This window comes from Paralichthys olivaceus, chromosome 6 (genome assembly GCF_024713975.1).
Source record: "Paralichthys olivaceus isolate ysfri-2021 chromosome 6, ASM2471397v2, whole genome shotgun sequence".
Classification (NCBI taxonomy): Eukaryota; Metazoa; Chordata; class Actinopteri; order Pleuronectiformes; family Paralichthyidae; genus Paralichthys; species Paralichthys olivaceus.
In genome coordinates this window covers 27,986,125-28,011,661 of record NC_091098.1, presented here as the reverse complement: position 1 = coordinate 28,011,661, position 25,537 = coordinate 27,986,125, and the positions used below count along the sequence as shown (strand labels likewise).

At 42.7% G+C, this 25,537-nt stretch overlaps 1 protein-coding gene and 1 long non-coding RNA gene across 3 annotated transcripts; both read left to right on the top strand.

Moving 5' to 3' along the window:
- The first annotated feature begins 1,012 nt into the window (after window positions 1–1,012).
- Window positions 1,013–1,332, top strand: LOC138410601 (uncharacterized). The gene is made up of 2 exons (XR_011243304.1): window positions 1,013–1,140; window positions 1,249–1,332. It is a non-coding gene; the product is annotated as an uncharacterized lncRNA (long non-coding RNA).
- Window positions 1,333–2,290: 958 nt separating this feature from the next.
- On the top strand, window positions 2,291–24,559 carry fam120c (family with sequence similarity 120 member C). Of its 2 annotated transcripts, XM_069527403.1 has the most exons (18): window positions 2,291–2,585; window positions 2,754–3,639; window positions 6,671–6,917; window positions 7,097–7,179; window positions 8,612–8,740; window positions 9,404–9,506; window positions 9,634–9,707; window positions 9,813–10,087; window positions 12,414–12,576; window positions 12,656–12,739; window positions 12,987–13,158; window positions 14,205–14,454; window positions 15,202–15,316; window positions 16,045–16,254; window positions 17,451–17,682; window positions 18,023–18,158; window positions 18,469–18,532; window positions 18,649–24,559. In XM_069527403.1, the coding sequence occupies exons 2-18, from the start codon at window positions 3,124–3,126 to the stop codon at window positions 18,904–18,906; spliced, it is 3,111 nt and encodes a 1,036-aa protein (XP_069383504.1). In that variant the 5' UTR covers window positions 2,291–2,585; window positions 2,754–3,123; the 3' UTR covers window positions 18,907–24,559. The 2 variants fall into 2 exon arrangements, with proteins under 2 accessions (XP_069383504.1, XP_069383505.1); XM_069527404.1 differs by having other exon boundaries at window positions 2,303–3,639; window positions 9,828–10,087.
- The last annotated feature ends 978 nt before the right edge of the window (window positions 24,560–25,537 follow it).

Below are 25,537 nucleotides of genomic sequence, written 5' to 3'. Positions count from 1 at the left end.
TTAGCCCTTGACCCTCTGCTCCACAAGCTCAGAGGTAATCTGAGTGGTGTTTCCTTTCCTGGCTGCAGGATTCCCTTTTAAACTGTCAGCATATGCTGATGATGTCATCACCATGGTTAATAATCAAAGAGACATCAACACTTTAATAAACACTGTAAATAGTTTTGGTTGTATTCCTCTGCTGAGGTAAACTGGGAAAAGAGCGAGGCAGTGCTGGTCTGGGACAGGCTGAGGGATCAGCTCAGGCTACCAGGAGGCTTGATCTGGATAAAAGGAGGTTTTAAGAATCTGGAAGTCTTTCTGGGAAACAATACTTTTTAAATGAAAAACTGGAAAAATGTACTGGAAAGGGTCGAAAGTCGTCTGCTTTTTGCCTCAGGTTTGATCAGAGGCTGGACCAGAGACTGGACTAACTGACCTGGCACGGCGGCCTCAGTCTTGCTGCATCCTGAGGTGTGTTGATGGTTTGGGACTGGACTTAACACTGTTTCTTGTGGACCATGGGAAGCTGAGCACTTTGTCAGACTTTTATCCAAACCTATTTTCAGCGTGGTCTTTTCTGAAAAAGCAAAGAGAGGAGCAGATGGCCTCTCTGTACTGGCTTTTACATGAACCGGTACCGAATGGACAGCATCTGGATTGTCCCAGCTGGGGTGGATCTACTGACCAGAACACTTCACTCTGCAGGGGTTTCCATACTGGAGCAGGTGGTGAAGCTGACTGGACCTGGGTTGGACAATCCTGCATGACTAGCCTGGTCACCAGAGACATTTGTTTTTGTTTCTTCATGTTTTTGTCACGTGTCAGAAGCTCATCACGCCCCTCCCCTCATACTCCCTCAGTGACTCAATGGAGGACGCTCTGCTGTGTCCACACTTCTCCTGTATTTAGACTTTATACAGGAGTGAAGGAGGAGACAGACAAACTGAGTCTCACTCTGACATTTGAGTTCATCCACCGGAGAAGATCCAGAGGAACTCAGGAGTTCTGTGTGTCTGAAAGCATCTTCACAGTTTGTTAAACCTGTTTAACCAAAGTTTACTTAGTTGGTTTCTTTAACAGCACAGAGCTGACCACATCCACCGGGGGGCGACAGAGATTAAAGATGGACAGTTCAGTTCTGTTACATCACTCACAGAGGTGGGAAGCACAACTATGTTGTTGCAGTATTTATGTCGATTTTCAGGTGTCTGTACTTTACTTGAGTGATTATTTATCCGACAACTTTTTACTTTTACTCACTTACAGTTGAGGGGATTTTATCATCGAGCACCACCTTTCCAACACCAGGATAGATTTCAACCTAAATGGACAATAAAACAGATAAAATGATTCCTTGTTCTGTATCTATCAGTGCAGATCAAGCACAACATACAAAACATGGCGTGAAAGACATCAAGATAAAACAGACATGAATGGGACAGCACATATGTCCGTGACAATAAGTAAGCACATGGAAGAAAGTGAAGAACTGGCCAACATTACTGATAATGTTGATAACGTCTACAACGAAGCAGAGCAACACATCTTTTTATCCCTGGCCTTATTTAAACTTAATCCAGTACATGGTATACGTTTTCTTCTGTGCTCAAAAATCTTTTCTTGTTTCAACTATATAAGTTAATTGTTTTTTTAATTTATTCAAAGTAAGAATTGTTCAATGGTTAGATAATATTCTAACTATATTAATGTGACATCTCAGTTTGCTTTGCACCGATATAGCAGGGAGAACACTTTTTACATTTACACTTGAGTACATTTCAGAACCTGTACTGTAATACTTTTAATTGAGTAAAGAATGTCTGTACTTTTACCACCTCCGATCACTCAGTCACTGATTAATACATCAAGTAATGGCAAATTAGTATTTAATTCAATGGTTTTCATTATCTATATTTAATTTGATTTAATTTATACTGAATGGAATCCCTAGTGTGTTAATAGTTATTATCACAACAGCAGTGATAATAAGAATATTTCATTTTACACGTTCAGGTAAATATTCTAAATAAATACGTAGTAATTTTACCCGTGTGAATGTTTGCACGCGACTTTAAAAGTTCCAGAAGTAAGTCTCCAGGAAACTAACTGCGTTTCTACCTGAGTCACTTCAGGAGAACGTCTCCTCCAGCTCTCTACCCTCATCCAAACCGTCGCCCTTCTGCTCATGGTAGTTGTAGTTTCTTTCACCGGGTCAGCTGACAGTCCCCTGTCGGACGTGAACGGGTCAAAACACTACATTTCCCAGGGTTCACCGCAGCGACGCCCCCCACTTCCTCCGCCTTCCCTCCCACTCCTCTGGGCCGCGAGGAAGTCGCAAGATGGCCGCTGTCTCCTGGAAGTAACGTTCCCCACCGCAACATGAAGCCGTGAGCGTGGAAGAAAGCGAGGGAGGCACCGACGGGCTTTTATTTTTATTTTCTTTTAGTTCTTTTTCTTTTCTTTCGTCAAACATCATCTCATTCCGCGTCGTGTCCGCCTCGGACTCGTGTTCGACAGCTGACGCGTCAAATCACGCCGGGGACCCTGCCAGCAGCTAACGGCTAACAGCTAACCGTTAGCAGCAGCAGCAGCTCGTCTCACAGGTAGTTAGTTTTAATCCAGACTACACCCGTGCTAACATTTGGTCCGAGCTAAACAAGAACCCATGTGGATTACTAGCTACTCGGTGTAACGTCATGTCGGCGGACTGGTGCTCTCACTAATGCGCAGTATTAACAAACATCGTTATTGTAACGCTGTTCTCACTGCAGATCCGTCAGAGCTGCGTCTGTTAAACGATGGGAGCAGGAAACGTGTCGAACTCTCCCCGCCTGTAGCTGCACTGGCCCCGCTGACATGTCACCAGACCCCCACAGGGGTGGACAGTAACCCGAGGAGCTACGACCAAATCTCATCGTAGATTCTCATCTCTGTATTCTGGAAGAAGTCGAGTTGGCTGAGGTGCACGGTGACTCGTCTCACTAGTCGGACTGACAGAAGTTACTAAACTAGTTAGTCGCTACATCGGAGACCAGTTAGCTTGCTAGCTGCTGTCTCGCCCCACGTCACAGCACAAACACGGCGTACAGAACGTACTCAGAGCCCGCTCCCGGCCACACGCACCGGCTCAACAACACCGTCATGGGAGTGCAGGGCTTTCAAGAGTATTTAGAGAAGCGGTGTCCCGGGGCTGCGGTCCCGGTCGACCTCCTGAAGCTCGCCCGTACCGCGGCCCGCCAGCCCCCTCACCACCATCACCCACACCACCACCCACATCACCCCGGGCCCATGCCTCCCCCGCCCCCGCCTGCCAGGATCCTGATCGACGCGGACTCCGGCCTGCAGCGCCTCTACGGCGGTTACCAGACGGACTGGGTGTGCGGGGGCGAGTGGAACGCCATGCTGGGCTACCTGGCTGCCCTGTCACAGGCCTGCCTGTACCAGGGTGGCTTGGAGCTCGTCGTGGTTTTCAATGGCACACTGGGGAAGGAGCGCTGGCCCGAGTGGGCGCGGCGAGCTCAGGGCCAGAGACAGACGGCGCAGCTGATCGTCAACCACGTCGGCAGCAAGGCCACCCCGCCTCCCCGGGCATGGTTCCTACCCCCGGCTTGCCTCAGCCACTGCGTCCGCCTCGCCATGTTTCGCTTCCGAGTGCGGGTGAGCATATTCACACTGGCTGATGTGGCTAAAGTCAACTTGTTTTATTGTGCTCATTTTCAACAGTTTCCCTTTTTGCAGCCCACACATTGTCATCATCATTGTAGTTGTCATCATCCAGTTTTCACTCCTGAGTGCAGAGGCTGGAGCCAAAGAGAGGAGAGCCTGTAGTTCAGTGTTTTACACTGAGTCAGATCTGTCAAACATCTTTACATTGTGTCTATCGAGGGAACATACATGTGTCAGTAGCTGTAGTCTGTACATGTGTAACATGTCTGTAGCTGTGGCATGTAGCTGTGGCATGTAGCTGTGGCATGTAGCTGTGGCATGTAGCTGTGGCCTGTAGCTGTAGTCTGTAGCTTTGGCCTGTAGCTGTGGCCTGTAGCTGTGGTCTGTAGCTGTAGTCTGTACATGTGTAACATGTCTGTAGCTGTGGTCTGTAGCTGTGGTCTGTAGCTTTGGCCTGTAGCTTTGGCCTGTAGCTTTGGCCTGTAGCTGTAGTCTGTAGCTGTGGCATGTAGCTGTGGTCTATACATGTCTGTAGCTGTGGCATGTAGCTGTGGCATGTAGCTGTGGTCTATACATGTCTGTAGCTATGGCATGTAGCTGTCGCATGTAGCTGTGGTCTATACATGTCTGTAGCTGTGGCATGTAGCTGTGGTCTATACATGTCTGTAGCTGTGGTCTATACATGTCTGTAGCTGTAGTCTATAGCTGCAGTCTATATCAGTCAGCTGTGGCCTGTATGTGTAGTCTGTAGCTGTGGCATGTAGCTGTAGTCTTTAGCTGTAGTTTGTAGCTGTGACCTGTAGCTGTGGCCTTTAGCTGTAGTCTATACACATCTGTAGCTGTTGTCTATAGCTGTGGTCTATACATGTCTGTAGCTGTAGTCTATAGCTGCAGTCTATATCAGTCAGCTGTGACATGTAGCTGTAGTCTGTAGCTTGTAGCTGTGGCCTGTAGCTGTGGCCTTTAGCTGTAGTCTATACACGTCTGTAGCTGTAGTCTATGCATGTCTATAGCTGCAGGATATAGCTGCAGTCTGTAGCTTGCTATGCGTACTGTATGTTTTTGGGTTTGTTCCACAAAGAGAGAAATGTTCTTGCCACTGATATTTTCAGATCTATATATCAGATGATGGTCTGTGCATCCTGACCAAAAAGCAGCAGGAAACCTGAATTGGTTGTTATGATCTAGTCAAGTCTATATAATCCATAACATGAACTCAGTGATCCTTTCGTGCAACGTTGAACAACTTCTGAGTGTGTAGTAGGGATGTTGCGATTAACCGATTTAACGATAACTGTGGTTTGATAACGTCACGATTTCATAACTGTAAAAATTGTAAAAACTAAGATATCTAACTATTCTGTACACCGTGCTGTGAAATCTCTCACGAGTCACGTTTTGTGTGTGCGAGCCATTGGAGGAACTGATGTAGCGGCCTTATTTCCACCACAAAAAACTCCATCCGAGGAGTTCGCAGTGAGAGGAGAAATCCTTGTTTACTTTCGATTTCTGACCAGCTCTGCAGGAGCAGCTGACACACACACACCCCCCTCTCTCTGTCTTCCTATAAATCGTTGTAAATGTAGCCAGGAGTTTAATTCACATATAATGAGAGGTAATAGTATAATAAGGACATGAAGAATGCGGCCTGAACCAGGACAGTTTACCTTTTTCACAACTAGTCAACACGTCGCTCCCAATACAGAACAACTTCCATCGGTGACCCTTCACAGTAAAGGTACCATACTGATTAATGTCTTATGATGACAGGAAACACAAATTCACTGACCAACCTTCCACAATAAGGAAACTAAATAAAATATCTTTCGTAAATTACTTTTAAACAGCCCAACGTTACACTATAAAAACTAACTGGATATCGTTGATGATGACAATAAATATTTTAGTTCATTCGCTATATTATTAGCTATATATTTGCTATATATTGTTTGTTGTGTCTTTTTCCTTCTATAGTATAAATAATTGCGAAACCGTGATATTTATACAATGCAATAATCAAGACACCAAAATTTTACATCGTGACATCCCTAGTGTGTAGACGTTATAGTTCTGACAGTAATACGTGTCCAACCTCCCATTTCATGTATTTTAGTTTGTTGATGAAAGTTTGAAATACTCTTTTCACTTTTCTTTTTGTGCATTTGACATTATTTTGACATAAAATACAGTATGGTGCATGGACTGTATATAAAATATCATGAAATAAAATAACCACACATCTTATCATGGGGCACTGAATATGTTATATTCAAGGCATGTTGTTTACACAGCTGTCACCGTTTGCCTTCGGGTTTGTCCTTCCATCAGCTTGCATGCTGGGAACACTATCGTGTATATTGAGAGGATATCCTTGTGCTTGTACAGCATCATCACTCACAGTTCCCATGTGCAATTGTTTTTTCTAACTGTCTTCTGAGAAAGTATCTGTAAAGCTTCAGGAATCTGGTGCTTCAATGACTCTGTTATGAAACGCTGCTGCTCTTTGTGCATGTACTTGACTTCACTATGTTTTTGAACATTTTGCACATAAATGATTTAGATCATTAAGATAAATTTTTACCATTATTTTTGTTATTAGTGAAAGACACAACAGAAATATGAAGCAGTGTTATCAAATCTGTCCCTTATATACATCCAGTGATTTGATGACTAGCTCAGTAAATCTTTGATGAAGTGACTGAATGTTATAATTTACTTTTCACATTGATTAACACTTCTATTGTCCAACCAAAATCTTCAGTTTTCAGTGATACGAAGCAGAAAAAACACAAGGTCGAACTGAAGTTTATCATATTTACTCTCAATTATCAAAATAGTTGCAGATTGTCTGCCAATCAACTACTTCATCAATGGACAAATGCTGTCATGTTAACGCTCAAGAAATACTAACACACTGCATTCCTCTGAGCAGACTGGTGCTTTCTGATGCTTTTAACTGGATGTACCATCAAACTCCATCCACAGTGCGTTTTTATTTAGTTTGTCTGTCCTGCATCCACAGGTTGTACAGACTTTGGAGGACCACCACCAGGAGGTGCTGTCTCTCTACAGAGACTATGCGTTTGCTGGTCTGATTGCTCAGGATTCTGAGTTTGCCCTCTGCAACGTTCCCGCCTACTTCTCCTCGCACGCTCTCAAACTGAGCTGGAATGGCAAGAACCTGACCACACACCAGTATCTGCTGTCTGAGGCCGCCAGACAGCTGGGGCTGAAGACGCAGCATCTGCCCTGCTTTGCTGCTCTGCTGGGTAAGGAGCTACTCACACACACTCATCACACCCCCCTTGCAGACACAAATTCAATGATGTGCATCACATTTATCATTGTGGCTCTTTTACTGAAACACATGCAACTGCTTGTGACTCTTTTGGTCTGTCACTCTTGTTCATTGATGCAGCAAACATCACAAAGTGTTTCTCTCTTGCAGGAAATCATATTCTGCCTGATGAGGACCTGGCCGCCTTCCATTGGAGTCTGCTGGGACCAGAACACCCACTTGCTTCTCTCAAGGTATCATACAAAGTCCTCTGCAAATATCAGGTCTATGTGTTACATAATAATTGTCAAACAATGTTGTGAGCCCTGACATAAATTAAATGTTTAAACAAGCAGATGCTTTCTTTTAACAGCTTTTATTACCTGATTTCTCTCTTGTATCATTATGTTGTCATAAACTAATCTGCTGCGCTGAGTTCTACCCTTTCATAATAAAATCCTTCCAGTTGTTAGGTATTAGTTTCCAACACTTGTCTGTTCACATGAAACACTTAAAATATATAAACTTAACAAGTTTCTCACCTTTTAATTATTTAATACCAGGGCGACTAACTTCACATGGTCACTGCAGACTAATGCTGCATTTTGACCTAAAGTACCTGTAGCTTTTAGTCCCAGGAGCTTCAAGGCACGAAATTGCTCCTGCAGACTGTTGTTCACCTTTGTTTTCACTAGGGCTGCACGATATATCAAATTTATCGTCATTGTGATATTAACATGTGTGATATATGCTCTTGCTGTCTCTAATGTCACAATATCAACACTGATCATCACATAATGATCGATACTAACTGAGTTAAATCTTTCTTCAGAGCAGCGCATTCATCAGGCGTCCAGCTTGCTCTCTTCCTCTGTCACTCACTCATATACACTCATATGTATAAACCCAGACTTGGTAAAAAAAAACAACAAAAAAAACAGAATTTGTAAACGTAGTAAATGTATGTAGATCTGAAGGAGAGGTTATCGCACTCGGCTTGGTTGGATGCTGTTTGCGCAGTTTGCTGTGTGAATAATAGCGACACAGAGCAGCAGTAAATTACTGACAGAGCTGCTAAAAAAATTTTACTTTTCAAGGTCTGAACATGTATGAAAAGACCCCAAATGATCACAGTGGACTTAGTGGAGGTGTGCCCTGGTGTCTGTCCCGGACTTAGCGGTACTGTTGCCGGGCTGTGCACCCTCTCCCTTTGGTCTGTGGAGCTGTCCATGGTCCCTGCGTCTGTAGCCCGGTGGAATGTTTTCAGTAAAACCGTGTTGTTGGAATGGAAATAATGCTTTTCATTCATTTTCAGTGTCTGTATAGACTACTTACTGTATGGGGTCTGTGTTGGCAGTGAAACCAAAGCAGAAAGACTTAAACACTGTATAGTTAACCATTTAATTATTTGTTGCAAATCATATGTCATCTCAATATTCAACAATGTTTGCGTATATCGCATGTTTTCCTAAAATCGTGCAGCCCTAGTTTCCACCTCAGTCTAAAGATTAGACAAATTATTCTGCAGATGAATGAACAACCAACAGCTACAACAAGATGCTCCATTCCAGTCCACCAGGTGGCAATAATGTTGAAGACTATAAAGCAATGATAAGTTGGTGCGACTTCAGGCTGAGTTAGGTATATATGAATCCAAACCTTTCTGCTGTTTGTTTACTGTCACAGGTGCGAGCTCATCAGTTGGTGCTGCCGCCCTGTGAGGTGGTGATCAAGGCAGTCTCAGAGTACGTCTCCTCCATCAAAGACCTAGGAAACCTCGACGGCATCGCCAGAGATGTCTTCAAACAGTCACAAGTAAGTCAGGGGACGACATCGGTGTTTATTAACCTCCGCCAAGGAGTCTATCTTTATTGGTTTGTTAGATTGTCAGCAGGATTACTCTGGCTGCACAATATTTGGAAAATCTATCAGCATTGCAAAATTAACGTGCGGGATAGAAGTTTCGCAAAAACTGCAAGAAGTGGCGTTCAGTGCACCATGCATTCACGCGGTCCATTCCACTCAGTTGGAGCTCTGCTGCCCTAGATGATAAATTCAAGACAATCAGATCATTGACAGGTATTTCGTCAATCGTTGGAAGAAGAGAGTAATTATAGAAAATTGAGAATACAGAGAATTTGAAAACTGAGATTTGATGGAGCGGCTCTGTCAAATCTCATTCTGCCTCCTCCAGACTAAATTCTACTTTGGAAACTTAGTAATCACGTTTGTCTCAACCAAGTTTACTGGTTATCCTTCAGTAGTTTCAGTAGTTGTAATAAAGGGGTGAAAACATGATAATAAAAGTGTAACTTGGGACCACTTTGTTTTCAAGGAGGAGAAAACATATTTACACCAAGCACAAGGTTTATCCAGATCCTTGCTTTGCACTGAGGGGAAATTTGTCTGATGAACGTTTGTAAGATTTTCAATCCCAGCATGCTTTGTGGTGAGCACAGTGGTCTGCTCCTCTCACAGTCTCGTATGGAGGACAAGGTGGAGCGATTTAAGAAAGCTGTGGACTATTTCTCAGCTGCCTCAAAACCACGTTCACCCACTATGGGGCCCTCCGCTTTCATCTGTGAGTAGTAAACTGTTCAACAGAATCTGTCTTCTACATCATTATGTTATCACTTTTGTCCTATTGAAACCGGACTTAAATGGATATTTTAATTGTTAATTGTTTTAATTTGACTCTCCATGCTCAGTACATGGGTTTGGACCCGCTCCGTTTGGGGGACCACCTGGCCACATGGGACCGATGCAGCCTGGAAAGAATCAGGTAGATTCCTTCATCCTGTTTGATATTTATCATTGTTCTCTGCTCCACATTAATCTGGAGACAGGAAGGCCTTTATCGTCTCTCCCTTCTTCTGTCCAACTACAGTTCCCTCTTCCCCAGGTTCCAGGATTCAAACCACCCTATCAAAATGCTCCATATGGACCTGGCCCCACCCCTCTGTTCCAGAACCCGCCTCCACCGTCTCAAGACTGCAACGACTCGTTGACGGGCAAGATGGGCTTCTCTGACTGGTCGGCTCCATATGATTCCACTCAGACGGGAAGTCGATTACCTAATCATCACACGGGCAATCAGTCCGGGCCTTCTCCGTCGCCTTCCTCGTCATCAGATGGAGATGAGCCCAATGACAGCAACGCAAAGTAAGATGATGAGTTTCAGAAAATCCAGGACATTTAAAGTACAGTACTTAAATAACATGCATGGCCAACTCAAAGGAAGAGCTCATCTTAACGGTTTATCTGTAGTTTACACTTTATACATTAGAGCACCTACAAGATACTTTTCATTTTCGTTGATTTTGACTTTGTGGACAAAAGCGGTAATGTTTCCACCTGTCATAAAAACCTTGGTCTTGACAGCATGCAGCAAGTTCAGGTCATACACATACATTGTTTTTTTACTGGGTTAGAGTTTGGGCCCGGGGGTTCAAAGATCAAAATACTCAACATATTCATATAAAAATGCAGATACATAAAATACAAACCCATTTGTCAGGTACAAGAATGGACATAATCTTTCTCATAAATGCTACCAGATTTACATGTCAGACCCTTGTCCTTGACCCTTGTTCTGTGGCTCTTTCAAATCAGCTGCAACAAAGAAATCCAAATAGCAAATATTTCAATGATCCATTGTTAATTTATTAAAGAACAAATGATAAATTCTCTATTTCCAGGTTCCTTCATCTGCTAACTCTTGGTTAGGGATGTCATGATATGAAATGTTGGTGCCATGATCATTGGCAGAGGAAATATCACGGTTTCACGATTTTCACGATTATTTATACTATAGAAGGAAAAAGACACAACAAACAATATATAGCAAATATATAGCTAATAATATAGCTAATGAACTAAAATATTTATTGTTATCATCAACGATATCCAGTTAGTTTTTATAGTGTAACGTTGGGCTGTTTAAAAGTAATCTATGTAAGATATTTAATTTAGTTGCCTTATAATGGAAGGTTGGTCAGTGAATTTGTGTTTCCTGGCATCATAAGCAGTTTATCTGTATGGGACCTTTATTGTGAAGGGTCACTGACAGAAGTTGTTTTGGGAGCAAAGTGTTGACTAGTTGTGAAAAAGGTAAACTGTTCTGGTTCAGGCCACATTCTTCATGTCCTTATTATACTATTACCTCCCAGTACAAGTGAATTAAATTAAACTCAGTGTGTGTGTGTGTGTGTGTGTGTGTGTGCGTGCGTGTGCGTCAGCTGGTCAGAAACCAAAAGTAAACAAGGATTTCTCCTCTCGCTGTGAACTCATCCGATGGAGTTCTTTGTCCAGCGTTGGTGAAAAGAGGCCGCTACATCATTTCCCTCTTCTGAACTAATGTTTTAGTGGCTTGCGCACACTAAACGTGACTCATGAGAGATTTCACAGCGTGGCGCACACAAATTATGTGACTAACGAGAGGCAGGACACCATTATAGTCAGATATTGTACTTTTTACAATTCTTACGGTTATGAAATCGTGACGTTGTCGAACCTACTCATGGTCGGACAAAACAATTTTTGAGAATAAATGATTGATGGATTAATTGAGAATATGATCTCCAGATTAATTGATTATGAAATATTTGCTGCAGCCGCAGTCTTAAGCTTTGTTAAATTGGATGTTTAACATTGAATAAATATATTATAAACCTAAACCTTAAATTTATTTAAAATCACATATAATTTTCTGAAAAAAATCTTACCCTCTAATTGCAGTAGCATATATCTTGTGTTAGTCACTGAAACAAAACAAGCATTGACACATTTACTCAAAATTTGTTTGCAGAGGTTTTTATTTAGACGGACAAGAGAGCTGTGTTCAAATATGAACTGAACGCTGGTTATCTCCTGAATTATCTTCTGCGTGGCTGTAAGTGAGAACACAGACATTTTCTGGAACCTCGTTAAGTATCAGTGAGTCCATGTGAGAATACAGCATGAAAATGTCTGGAACATTCGCAGTGAGCGAGTGGACACGGGTTTCTAACACGTGACGGACGTGAAACTGGAAGAATACAAATCAGGATGACGTACACGCAGAAGACGACTCAAGTCAACTTGGAGAGACGAGGAGATTCCAGAGCTTTTGGGCCGATGTTGGTGTGGATGTGCTGTCAACAAAATGTACATGTTGGACCCAGACAATCTGCTCCAGTGTTCTTCATATGGAAAATGTGCAAACTAATTTTCTGGACTAAATGTCTGAAAACAATTTAGGATTAGACACAACACTCATTTTATTCAGCCTCTATAGTATTGGTATACAAAAGCCAACAATGCAGAGACAGTTAGAGCTATTTATTTTTAGTCCATATGAGTAATACCTTAGAAAATTATTTTCACTGCAACACTAATTGTGGGATGACCTGGATACAATTTCAGCCACTTATGAATCTTCATTAATTTATCACAGAAACATGAAGAATACCAGACTGATATAAACTCTCCCATAATCCCTTTCTTTCAGCCATTTGACGGACAAACCCTCACGGTGGGATGATTCTGCCGGAAGGGGGGGCTCTGCCTCTGGGGATGGTTCCCAAGGCAATGGGAGCGGATCAAACATTCCGTCACTGTTGTCTATGGCGACGCGGAGTCACATGGACATAACCACACCCCCTCTGCCTCAGGTGAAAATCACACATGAAATAGTGTAACACAGCAACACATGTATGCTGCACTTTCTTTATGTCTCTGTTGTGTTGCTAGGTCAGTGCTGAGGTTCTTCGTGTAGCCGAACACAGACACAGAAGAGGATTGATGTACCCACAGATTTATCACATATTGACCAAGGTAAACTGTTCCTTAGTTAGAACATCCCAGTTAAATTCATTCTTGCATTTATTTCTTCAAGATTGTATTCTGCAGTGTCTTTTCTGGTGAAAGAAGGGTTGACAAGATGGCACAGATGATGATCAACCTTGTCAGATCTCTTATTATGATTTGACGCTGTACAAATAAAATTGAATTCTTCCTCCCAGTAAACTCTCTGCTTGTTTCCTTTGTCCTTACCTCTTCCTCCACCAACCTCCCACCTCAGGGAGAGATGAAGATGCCAGTGTGTATAGAGGATGAGTGTAACTCTGAGCTGCCTCCTGCCTCGCTGCTGTTCCGTGCTGCCAGACAGTATGCCTACGGCGTCCTCTTCAGTCTGGCCGAAACACACCGCCGCTTGGAGAGGCTTGCAATCCGAAAGAGGGCTCCCCTGGAAGGTAGGTCAGAGAAGTGCAGATAGATGGAGCAAATATGGGAGACACATTGATTATTGTTGACACCACATGTCCACACAGTTACTCCTAGACTCAAGCAAAGTAAAGTAAAAGAGGAACGGTGCAACCCGACTAATTATAGGTTCTCCTGTAGACCTAGACCGACTGTCATTAACATCCATCCTGAGTGATGTTTTAATCACCAATCAGTTCAGGTCTAAACTCAACCAAATCCTGAGATCTGGTCACTCAAGACACATGAGGAGGTTTCTGAGACATGTGACCACATTCTTTAATCTGTGAATGTATCCTGGGTCACCATTAATAGAAGTTAGGGTTGTTCGATATAGCGGTTCTAAGTCATTATATATCCACGTGGATCAACATCAAGATGGCGCTAGAGTGGAAGCTAGTTACAGCTATTATTGTATTTTTGTTGTTTTCGCATGTTTTCTTTCACACTAGTTTCCATCGACTGTGTTCACCTAACAATGCAAATGCGCTGAAGTTATATGCCTTTAATTATTCTAGGAATGTTTAAAACTACATTGGGAGATCCATTCAGCCATGGCTCCATTGTTTACACACGGGAACAGCTGTTAGCGCTGTGCAACATGAGGATACTCTGAGAAAAGACCTGAGATTCCTGCGGAGTTAAGAAGGAGGGGATGAAGAGTTAGGACTAAGAATCTTGAGCTGAGTGCCGTTCAAGCTTAGTTTCAAAGTTAATAACTGGGTCACACTAGCTGCCGTTGCTCTGTGGAACGGCTGCACCGCTGTTGCGTGTAGCGGTTGTTTGCTGTTTGCACTGGCTGTGGAGGAGCAAGGGAGAAAGCTGGGAGAAAGAGTGTTTGTATCTGCAAATATACACGGGTGGAACATCTGTATCATTGTCTCTACTAGACGTGGGAAGAACATCTGTATCGTTGTCTCTACTCGGTGCGGGTGGAACATCTGTACCATTGTTCTTTACTACCCACAGGTAGAACGTTGCTACTGTCCTTTCAGTTGTTTTAAACTAACCCAAACATCTGTATGGTCTGTCCCAGTTCCTCCTGTGATTGTCAAAGAGTGGAGTAGTGGTAAGGCTAAGTCCGCTCTGACTCCGGAGCTGGTTCCGGCCCTTTGTTTCCGGGAGTGGACCTGCCCCAACCTGCGGCGTCTGTGGTTGGGTCGGGCCAGTGAGGACCGCTCCAGGAGAACTAGGGCCTTCCTGGCCTGCCTTCGCTCCGACTGCCCAGCGCTACTCAACCCAGCACAGGTTCCACAGCATCTGCTGCTCATGTGCTGCGTGCTCAGGTACGACGGGTTGTACATCTCAGCTGACTGTAGTTATGTTATAATCCCTCTTTAAAACGTGCGTGTATGTTTTACGGCTGCAGGTATCAATTATTTTAATAATCCAGTTTTCAAGTAACTGTACAGATAAAAAATTACTTTTACTAAATAACAGTAAATAAAAAAATTCAAGTGACAGACATGTTCAATCTGTCCAAACAGAACCCATATAATGCATTTAGGCACCATGTGATTGGCAAACAAATACAAAAATGTCAAAGTTTTACAACTTAAAACCCAGGCATGAATTCAAATACCGTCTGTCTTCTTGGGAGTCTTTGAAACAATTGTAACCAACATAGTTAGATCTGATATACTATAATGTAAAGTATAAAACATTCTAGTCATTAAAAACTATTTTGAAACATTGAACAATGTTTCTTTAGCTGTGGGATTGGCATTTTTCCTTATGTTTAGATATTTTATGAATATAACCAGGAATTAATTTAATAATTAAATGAATTGTTACTTGCTCATCGAATGTGATTGCAAATAATACTCTACTGCCCAGTTTCTCAGTCCACAGCAGGGAATAAATGCAGTTTGCTATGAATTCTGCTTTCTTACCCTTCATGTTAGTGTCATTTATATAACTGCTGTTTGATTTTGGGGGTCTCTGTGTTCAAGTAGTATTATCACTGCTATGACAGCAGTTTTGGAAGGTTTGAAGCTGGTGGACATAGGTTGTTTGTTTTCCGTTGCTCTCAGGTATTTGATGCAGTGGCCTGGAGGAAGGATCCTGCAGAGACATGAGCTTGATGCCTTCCTGGCCCAGGCCGTTTCCAGCCAGCTCTATGAACCTGACCAGCTCCAGGAGCTGAAGGTGGGACACGACTTCTTTCCATCTCTGAGGCCTTTACACAGTACAGATGTTTCTGCTCATTGTTCTCTTGAATCTTACCTCTAGTTTCCTTTGTCATGCTCTTTATTAAGGTGCTATTTGTTCTTTTTTGCTTTCGCTGCATAGCCTGCATTAGCATTGCTGTTTAAGGAATGTTGCGAGTTCAGGATCCAACTTTGTTCCTTTTCTTGCTGTTCTGTTTCAAGCAATGGAGATCAACCTTGATGTCAAAAACTTGTTCTGTTTCTTTCTCCATTTAATTAAAGGGGTAGTTCCCTCTTTATCTACTCACCACTATGATGGGGGGGGTGAAGTGTTTGGGTCCACAAAACTTTTTCAGGGGTAAACAGTGTTGTAGCCAAATCCAACACAGTTGAAGTAAATGGGACCCCTTCTTCAAATAAAAAAAAAACAACATGCCTTGCTTACATATCCTGTGGTGTCTTTAAGTGTCCACAAGCTCTTTTTATTCTTTGTTTAATTGATTATTTTTACTTGAGCTGCCTTCAGACATGCACTGAGCTGAGATCCTGCAGCTGAATTGAAAAAATAGTAGTTTTAGAATTCTACAAAGTGTCATCTTCACACACTGTGTTCACGATTCACATATTCACTTCCTCTAACTTCTCATCCCTCTATCTTCTCTTCCACAAATCCCTCTGTTTGGCTTGCTGTTGTATTTGCTTTTTCATTTGTATATTTCCTCTCAGGTGGAGAAGGTGGATGCCCGAGGTGTGCAGCTGGCTGCTCTCTTTATGGCCGGCGTTGATACAGCGCTGTTCATCAATGATGTGTGTGGCCAACCATTGCCGTGGGAACACTGTTGTCCCTGGGGCTTCTTTGACGGAAAACTGTTTCAGAGCAAACTGGCCCGGGCCTCCCGCGACCGAGCCGCCCTGCTGGACATGTGTGAGGGGCAGGTATATATGCCTTCCAAGAGCTCATTCATGTTAACACCCTCACTGGTATTCAATTCTTTCATTTGGATAGCGCCAAATCATAATATACATTATCTCAAGGCTCTTCACATTGAAGTTCAAGACCTTAAAAATTATGGAGAAACCAACAGTTCCCACAATGAGCAGCTCTGATGACTGTGAGAAAAAAAAACTCCCTGGTAGTGCTCAATCTGGCCACAATCCAATAATAACTGAGCAACAATGCACACAGTATAAATCTAACCCCTTAAAACTTTTTATTTTCCGTGGCCTGACAGTGGCTCTTTGTATGGCCGAGGACGGATTTGTGTTCACACTGTTAAAAGAATGTTGACACATGTGGCCCGGACTCCGAATGTGGTCTGGTGTGATTGGATCTATATCTGAGTGCGTTCACACCTGAACTTAAAGCTGATGTCCATTTGAGATTGGATCACAAAAAACACATGTTAATACCAGGTGTGTACGTGTTTGGGATCCAGGGATCTAAGATCCAACAGGACATTATCTGATGCCATGAAAAGGTAATTAGTTACTTTTAACAGCTGTTTCTGAGCTGTGATGATTCTAAATCCTGACTGAAATTCTTCCAGTAAAACATCACTCTCTAATAATCGCATATCGTGAAGGTTTAAGCTTCAAGGATTTCAGAAATGAAGGGCAGGTTTGATATGGGTCTATAATGAGCTAAAACCTCTGAATCAAGAGTGGGCTTTTTAGGCAGAGGTTTAATTACCACTACCTTAAAAGCTTGTGGTACATAGCCTGTTAAAAAAGACATACTAATCTGATTTAATATGGAACTCTCAATTATGGGAAAACTTCCTTAAAAAGTCTAGTTGGGACAGAGTCCAATAGACAAGTTGTAGATGATGATGAAACTAGTGACGTTAGTTCAGAGGATCAATAGAAGAAAAATGGTTCAAATATAAATCTGGTGCTACAGGTGGTTCTATGGTTTCTGGACAGTTTATCTGCTATTCATGGGGAGGAGGTGGTGGATTTGTCCCTGATAATAGTAATGGTAAAAAAAAAATGTTTTTATTGAAGTTATAAGGAACCTCATTCAATTTGTAAAATGGTCTTAAAGGGGCTTTAACACCAGGTTGCTGTAGAATCTGAGCAGTTTAGTTTATGTAGAGAATCATTGTCATCACCCCTGTCTTTCTGTTCTGCAGGAGGAGCTGGTGTCCAAGGTGGAGAAGATGCGTCAGGCGATCCTCGAAGGCATTAACCTGTCCCGCCCCCCTCCTCCTCCTCCCCCTCTCCCACCACCTGCCTTCTTGCCCCCTGCTATGGTGCCCCCCTTCTACCCCATGCCTCCTCTCTACCCGCCTCGCCCCATGGGTGGAATGCCCCCACATCATCACCCACATCACCCTGCCCAACACAGACCTAGAGCCTTCCCAGGTACAGAGATGCTTCTTTTTTACACCCTGTATTCTATTTCTGAAGACAGATCTTGAGTGTGGTGTTGACAGATATGGGTTTTTGTTTTCAGGTTCTGATCCCGATATTAGAAAGTAAAACCTTTTGATAGCCGATATATTTATTAAAAAAGTGATCAATGATGTTTAACATATCATCAAACAGTATGCGGTACTATATATAAAGATGAATATGTAATGCATATTGTCTGCATTATGTACAGTAAGCTTGTTGTGTGGAATTGAGTGAGAGCGGGAATATTTTTTTTCACTGATATGTTCCGTGTGTCTCTGCAGTCACTTAATCCGTTTTATGGTTTCAGGTATTCAGTCCATCCCCCCTCAGGGAGGAAAACTGGAGATAGCTGGGATGGTGGTGGGACAGTGGGCCGGGAACAAACCAATCCGTGGGAGAGGAGGTTTCAACATGCAGGTGGTTTCAGTGGGAGCAGGGAAGGGGTGAGTTAATTTGTTTCAACATTTTTTCACAATAAATTTATGGGAAGACAGAAAATATTGTGATTCTTAGATACATGAATGTATTTTGTTGTATGTGAGTGAAGTTAAAACAAAGTGAGCTAACCTGACCTCTGTATCCCAGTCTTACATTACCCACTAAAATATCACACAGATCTGGGAAGAAGCAGTGAAATAAATATCATAGCTCTGTTTCCATTCAGTAGAGGACTCAACTACATACTTTATTTAAACAAAAGTGCAGTGTGGAATCAGTAGACTATTTAATCGTGTCTCCATTTCCTGCTCACAGGAGAGGTAAAGAGATTCCAGCTAAACTAAGGGGAGGGAAAAAGGCACCTGCCAACAGAACACAGGTAGGACCCGTCGTCACTTAAACATCGGTAGCTTTTATTCTGATATCAACAAACCACAGAAAGCCATAGATCTGCCATGCTGTTCTGTTAAAATCTTTTTCACTGCTCTCCACTAGCTGTCATCGCCCCCCCCAGCCAGCAGCCCCCCAAAGCTCTCAGAGGAGGCAGGCTCCACGTCAGAGGTCGCAAGTCAGCAGCTGAATGGCAGCTCAGCGGCCTCCGCCATTGGCCAATCCTTGGAGCTGGCCCCCCTGGCCCAGCCAATCCCTTGTGCCTTAGCCACCAGAGACAACCAATCAGAAGGGGTGGAAGTGGAGGCCCCCTGTTGCCTTGACGACTGCCCGTCAGACGGAGCACTACAGAAGGAGGAGTGATGGCATCCTTCCTGGGATGCACAGCTCTGAGAGAGTTATCTGTGTTTGACTGCCTTTCCCTGTTTTGTAGCCCCGCCTCCTAACTGCACATGATCACATGAAGCAGGAGGGGACTCGAGGCTCCTCCTCCTGCTCCCTGCTGCTGCATGTGATTGGCTGAAGCAGTTAGCCGTTACTCCCTTTTTTTTCTCATGTGGTTTTACAATGTTTTATGAAGAGAGGTTTTCTCTATGAGTCTGTAAGCGCGCCCCCCCCCCCCCCCAAAAAAAATCCTAAATGCCTCCTTCTCGCACTCAGAGTAAAATAAGCTTGAAACCCCGCCCCTATTACAACCTGCCATCTTAAACAAGCTCCCCCTCTTAAGTCTGGATATCAGTACAATTTTAAGTTTCTTATGTTTGTTTTTTTAATGGTCCCTTTGTGTGAATCACTGCACACAGAAGTTAAGCTTGCGGTTACGGTGACAGATTGGATGTGGTTTCTATGGTTACAGGCTTGCCTGGTCGCCGTGGTTGGTATTTGTGTCTCGTGTGAGTTTTCGGATTGATGTAACGTTCTGCTGTGCAGTGACCCTCGAGCCCCCGCTACTCCACAGGCTAGACTCATTGCTACCCACAGAGTTAGCATACAAGCTAACAGCAAAGCCCATTTTATAATTTGATTGGTTATCTATCACTGGAGCACTTCGGCACCACCATGGTATTAGCGTGCTATTTTACTTTGACCTATGTAGCATAGCCTAGTTCTTAGCTGTGCTAAGAGACCCTGGAGTTTATGCACCTTAAGCCCTTAAGTATGCAAGATTTTACCCTGCTCCAAAAAAAGTGCATTATTATATTATCTTCCCATGCCCTTGTCCCTGTATCCCAAAGCTTTGATTGTATTATCCCAACAGAAGCACTTAATGTTGTATTTAAATATAATGAAATTGAACCAGCCCCTGTACAGTTGAATTGACAGACTGTGAGGGCTGTCCCCCACGCCTAAGTAAATCGTTATGACATATAAAACTACGTTTAAAGGTAGAGATCTATGTGAGAGACGTCAGAATGTGAACAGAGTGGTTTCAGACAAAGAAGCACTTTGTTTTAAAAATGTTAAACCACACTGGACAGTCCTCTACCAGGTGATAAAGAAATGAAAAAACTCTGAGGCACCTTCTGGAGTTAAGGCCAAAAAGAAAAGAATAATACTGCCCAGCAAAAGATGGAGCTGAATAATGAGGGCTCGGCCCATTGCCGCAAGTTCCCTTCAGACTGGACTCACACATTCAATCAAGAACTTTGAAACAAGGCTGAAAAGGCCCCTGATTGTCTGTGTAGAGGATCCCAGGAATCATTTTACATTTCTACAAAGTTATTTCTCCAAAGTGTATTTTAAAGGCTTGCCGACCGAGGCAGCCACTGATATATAAATGGCGTGTGGCATCAAAAGCCTCAAAGATCCCTCAGCCCTCAGCTGGTGATTAATTGAGCAACTGTTGTCACAATGACAGCCCAACACCACGAGTTGTTGCCCCGCAGAGCTCGGGTGTGTCACTTTATACCAGCAGGAAGCACTTCTCTGCCCTGAAGCTCCTCAGCTTCACGGTTTGATCACGTCACATGACAGGGGAGAGGGACGCCGCATGGCCGACCTGAGTGTGCCGCTCACAATCTGAGACTTACAACATACAGAACTGTTTTATAGAGCACTTATGTTTGTTGTGAATGAGATGTGTCCCCCACAGTAGGTTTCATCTGATAATGAAAAAACAAGTTACTTCTTACCGATGATTGGTAGCACAACTGCTAATGTAATAGCAGTAGACGGACAAATCTTGCCTGAGAGATGCCGGCCATGAACATGCGATCTCTATAAACATACTAAGATGTTGAAATGAGCTCATTAGAAAAAGACAAGTCACCAAGAAGCACCTTATTTCCTTACTATGTTGATGACTTGTTGCTCTATCATGTGCCACAGAATTGACCTGGAAAAAGCTCTTAGGAAGGAGAAGAAAAACCCTGATGTGTGTTAATGTAGTCGTGTCAGACGCCCCCTCTGTAACAAGTTACAGTGAAACGCTGACTGTTGACCCAGCCATGAGTGTAGGCCTACGCTCTTCACCACAGGACTGGTCTGCAGCCGTCTCTTACACCAACACCAAACCAAATCAGAGGTTCAGACACGTTAGCCATCACTGGGAGGGATTCAAGCAGACGAGTGCTGTAGGTGTTAATAGGTTAAGAGTAGGTCACAGCGCCGGTCTTAACGCAGACTGTAAGACACAAACACCACGACTAGGCTAGAGAATATAGCTCAACTGGCCGAAATATTATGTCTAGATTCATTAGGAATCATTTACTTAACTGCTTTCAACTTTTGACATTAGTACAAATATGTGTATCGCAACAGTGCATTGTTAGAAGAGGCTTTTATCTGTGGCGAGCCAGAGTGTGATCCCGTATATGATGCCCTCTCACGATTCACTCGCCAGATAACCAGTACACACACACACACACCACCCTCACTCTCTCACACACACACACACACACATACACTCACATACCCTCACTCACACACACACACACACACACACACCCACACACCCACCCTCACTCACACACACACACACACACACACACCCACACTCACACACACACACACACACCCACCCACACACCCTCACTCACACACACACATACACTCACATACCCTCACTCACACACACACCCTCACACACACCACCCTCACACACACACACACACACACACACCCTCCCTCACTCACACACACACCCTCACACGCACGCACGCACACACACACGCACACACACACACACACACACACACACACACACACACACACACACAGGTATTCAGTTGCATTGGTTACCAGCAGCTTTCTCTCTGCTTTTGTGCTGATGTGATTTTGTGCAGTTTATCAGAGATCATCTGGTAACACATTCAACTGACTCTACGTCACACACTCACGGATTAATAACACAGAGATGATCAGCTACTCACACACACATACACGCAAACATTAAACCCTGAGTAACACAGTTGCTAGTTTGGAGAAAAATAAGTCTACACAACACATAATGTAGTTTCCCTCGGTTGTCCTCGTCTGTTTTACTTCAATAGATAATTGATTTTAGTTTGTTATCAAACCCCCCCACCCACTTTCTGATTCCTCCCCCTCCTTTCTACTTCCCCTAAAACTGTTAATTCATTTCTTATCTCTGCACTTATCTCACACACACACACACACACACTATATCCATTGATTCTCACTAAACGCAGCCACACACATGCAGATATCGTACACACAGGTTAGTCCCTCCCTCTCAGTTTCCCTCTCTCTTCACCTATGCCCTCCCCTCCTCCCCTTTAGCACTGTCCCCATTGGCCGTTTTTAAAATTATGTCTCTTTTCTCTTTGGGCCGCCCCGCCCCGTAATCAACCCCACTAACAGTAAAGGTTATATTAACGTTGATAATCAGTTTCTGTGTGTATCTAGCCAGAGTCTGGGAAAAAAAATCAGAAAAAAAAATCTAAACTGTTTTATTCAATTGTGCAAATGTGTTTTCTTACTATTTTTAATGTTATTACATCTTCTAATCCTTCTACCATTGCTTCAGTTAGTACTGAATTATGCTTAGCCAACCTAGAGATTTGATCTGTAATGATTGCGATTTTCCTTACCTGTATTTTATATGGCATCTTTAGACCACTTCACCATTTATTCTGTACGTAAGTAAATATTGCCCTTTTTTTTTTAATTGAAAATCGTTGTCTGCACTGTTGGATTCTCAAAATATCCCCGATTTCCTGGTCGACTGATCAGTCGAAGCTGAACTCTGCGCCCTTGCACAAAGCAGTAAAACATCTCTTGTAAACACCTTGAGAACCAAACCAAAGTGCACCCAGCACCCCCCTATAGTACCCCCGCCCTCACACTGACAGCCCCCCCCCCGTAACAAGTTTTCTGATCAGTATGATTTCATATATATATTTATATATATATATATGAAATGACATTACAGCACGCGTGATCTTACAAGTGTGTGACAGTGTGTTTACACTGTGGTTGCTGTGGAGACGCAGACAGGACGAAGGAACTTTGTGTGTGTGGATGGTGGGCGACTGAGTGCTCAGGTTCTGACACTGAGTTTGTTAGTACGCGTTGTTGGTTGTTTGGCTGCAATAACACACAGGTCGACCAACACGCCCTCTCTTGTCTTTTTTACATGTTGATCGTTGTGCTCTCTCAAACTTGCCTTTGACTCCCCAGGCTCAGATTGATGGAGCACAGTTACAGAGTCTCTTCATAATGTTGGTGGACATGCTGCTGCTGAATCTTCCTCAAACACAAACCTGAGACTGGTTGGCCTCTTAAATATTATGATTCCAGCAGCAATGGATATTCAATAAATTAACTAAACAATAACCAAACTTTTTTTTCACTTTCAGAAGTTCTATCAATGAACGCTGGTAACCGGACTCGTGTTTCTCAAAGACGTTTCCTCAAAGGCTTTTTCATTTCTGACTAATGGGAGGTTTCAGGAATTTAGTTGTTAGTTGTAGACCCAACCTGCTGTTGTCTTCAGAGTCACTGGTGTTCAGCTGACTGGGCAGAGAACTGAGGACAGTGTTGTCTTTCACTCCTCTTTCAAACCACCTGTCTTTCTGTACGAAATAAAAACATTACTGTCTTCAGAAGAGAGACTGTGAGTCCTGGCCTGAGGAACTGGTTCTCCTGCTGTTCCATCCGTTTGTTTAGCGGTCGATTAGTTTCATGGTTGCGTAAACCACATTGTCCTGTTTGTATCTGGGTGAATACAGACTGTGTTGCTGGGCTTGAAATGCACAGATACACTTGAACAGAGGTTAAATACCTGAAACCTCCCATTAGTCAGTTAAGCCTCTTGGATGAGAGATGAAAAGTCTACAAGAAAAACAAAGGAATCCAGCCATTAAAACCATTAATCATTGTTAACCACCATCTATGGTCAGTCCTGAAGTTAAACCATCTCAGCTGAAGTGACTCGAGGAAGATTCAGTGTCAGTGAGACGATGAGTCTTGTCAGGTGGATTTGACAATGTGAAGAGAACAGAGAAGAACGAATGGTGTCGTAGAGCATCTGTCAGAATGGAGACAAGGATTTCACCTCCTTTCGACCTGTTCTGATCTTGTCCCATCATTTTGTCCAGTTTAAATAAAGGTCTTTATTCTGTCTGTCTCTCTACACTGCCCCCCCTTCCCGCCTCGATGGCCGAGTCAGAGGCTGAAGTTGATTCTCAGCAACATGTGAACCAGTGCATGCACATCAGCACCCAGGGCCACCTAAACCTACCTGTGCAGAGAACAGGGTTGAAATTTATCCATAATATTGTTATAGAAATATTATCATTATTGCCGTTATAATTATTTGGTATCATTTGTAATTTTTAGCATTATGGAAGCACCAGACTGTTGTTGAAAGACGAGAAAAAGAACGCTTTTTGTTTCTCTTTATTTTTTTTGATTTGTCCGGCTGTTGGTGGTCTGCTCTCACAGAGGGAGGGGAGGAAAGGTGTAGAAAGAGAAAGAAGGCAGTCATGTTTGTACTGGTTGGGAAATGACTTACAGTGCTGAAATAAAATTTATTCTTTTAGTAAAAAAAGTATTTTCTGCGTTGAGTGTTGTGATTTTTGAATCTTGAAACATGTTTCTGGGGAGTAAACATTTAATAACATTTAGTAATCAGTGCCATCAGAATTTTAGAAGCTACTGAAGCTAATTTTTAGTTACTCATCAAATCTAAGGGTGTTTCAGATCGATTACTCTGATAACTAATAGTCAGACTCTAGTGTCCCTCGGAATGAAAAGGTAATATATATATATAGAAACCAATAAGGGAAAAAGAGAACATATCTATAAATGAAAAACTAGAACTATTATATATCTACTTAACCCATAAAGAGCTTTTTTCCTCTTTGTTCCATATTTTTCTTGTCCCAAGTTATGTTTCATATATAATCAGTCATTGCATATCCTCCATATTTACAAAATCAATATCTTTCCTATTATAAAATAGCATCAGGCAGATCATAATAAAAGGGACAGTATAAATATTGAATAAAATCTATAGTCTGTACATAGAACTGATGTGTAATTATTCAGGTCTCTTAATGTCCTTTAAGTTAAATCAGATTGTTAATAATCAGGTCTCTTAATGTCCTTAAGTTAAATCAGATTGTTAATCATCAGGTCTCTTAATGTCCTTAAGTTAAATCAGATTGTTAATAATCAGTGTGTAGAATGTATTGACATTAGTGTTGAAGTGTCATGTTGCAGCTGATATTCTACACATAGGACTGTGTGAATATATAATGTTAACCACTGACAGTGCTCATCTGTCGGTTTGTCTGTTGTTTTATTTTCTATTTCTAATGTGCTGAATAATTGAAAACTTTCTAACAATGTGATGTCATCTTCTGTCACTTTCACAGTTTACATCAATTTCAACCAAAAAAAATCTAAATCTGTTGTTTTTAACTCCACCCCTGCAGCCGCCGCCACATGACGTCAGAGGGTCAGACACATGCTGCGTTCCGTAAAACTCGGATATTGTGACTTCAAAGCGTTCCGGTGCATGATGATG

Bases quoted from the DNA above. Each gene is read 5' to 3' on its own strand.
- fam120c (XM_069527403.1), top strand. From the start codon at position 3,124: ATGGGAGTGCAGGGCTTTCAAGAGTATTTAGAGAAGCGGTGTCCCGGG. The intron at 3,640-6,670 runs GTGAGCATATTC...CTGCATCCACAG, and splicing joins TGTTTCGCTTCCGAGTGCGG to GTTGTACAGACTTTGGAGGA. The intron at 6,918-7,096 runs GTAAGGAGCTAC...TCTCTCTTGCAG, and splicing joins CTGCTTTGCTGCTCTGCTGG to GAAATCATATTCTGCCTGAT.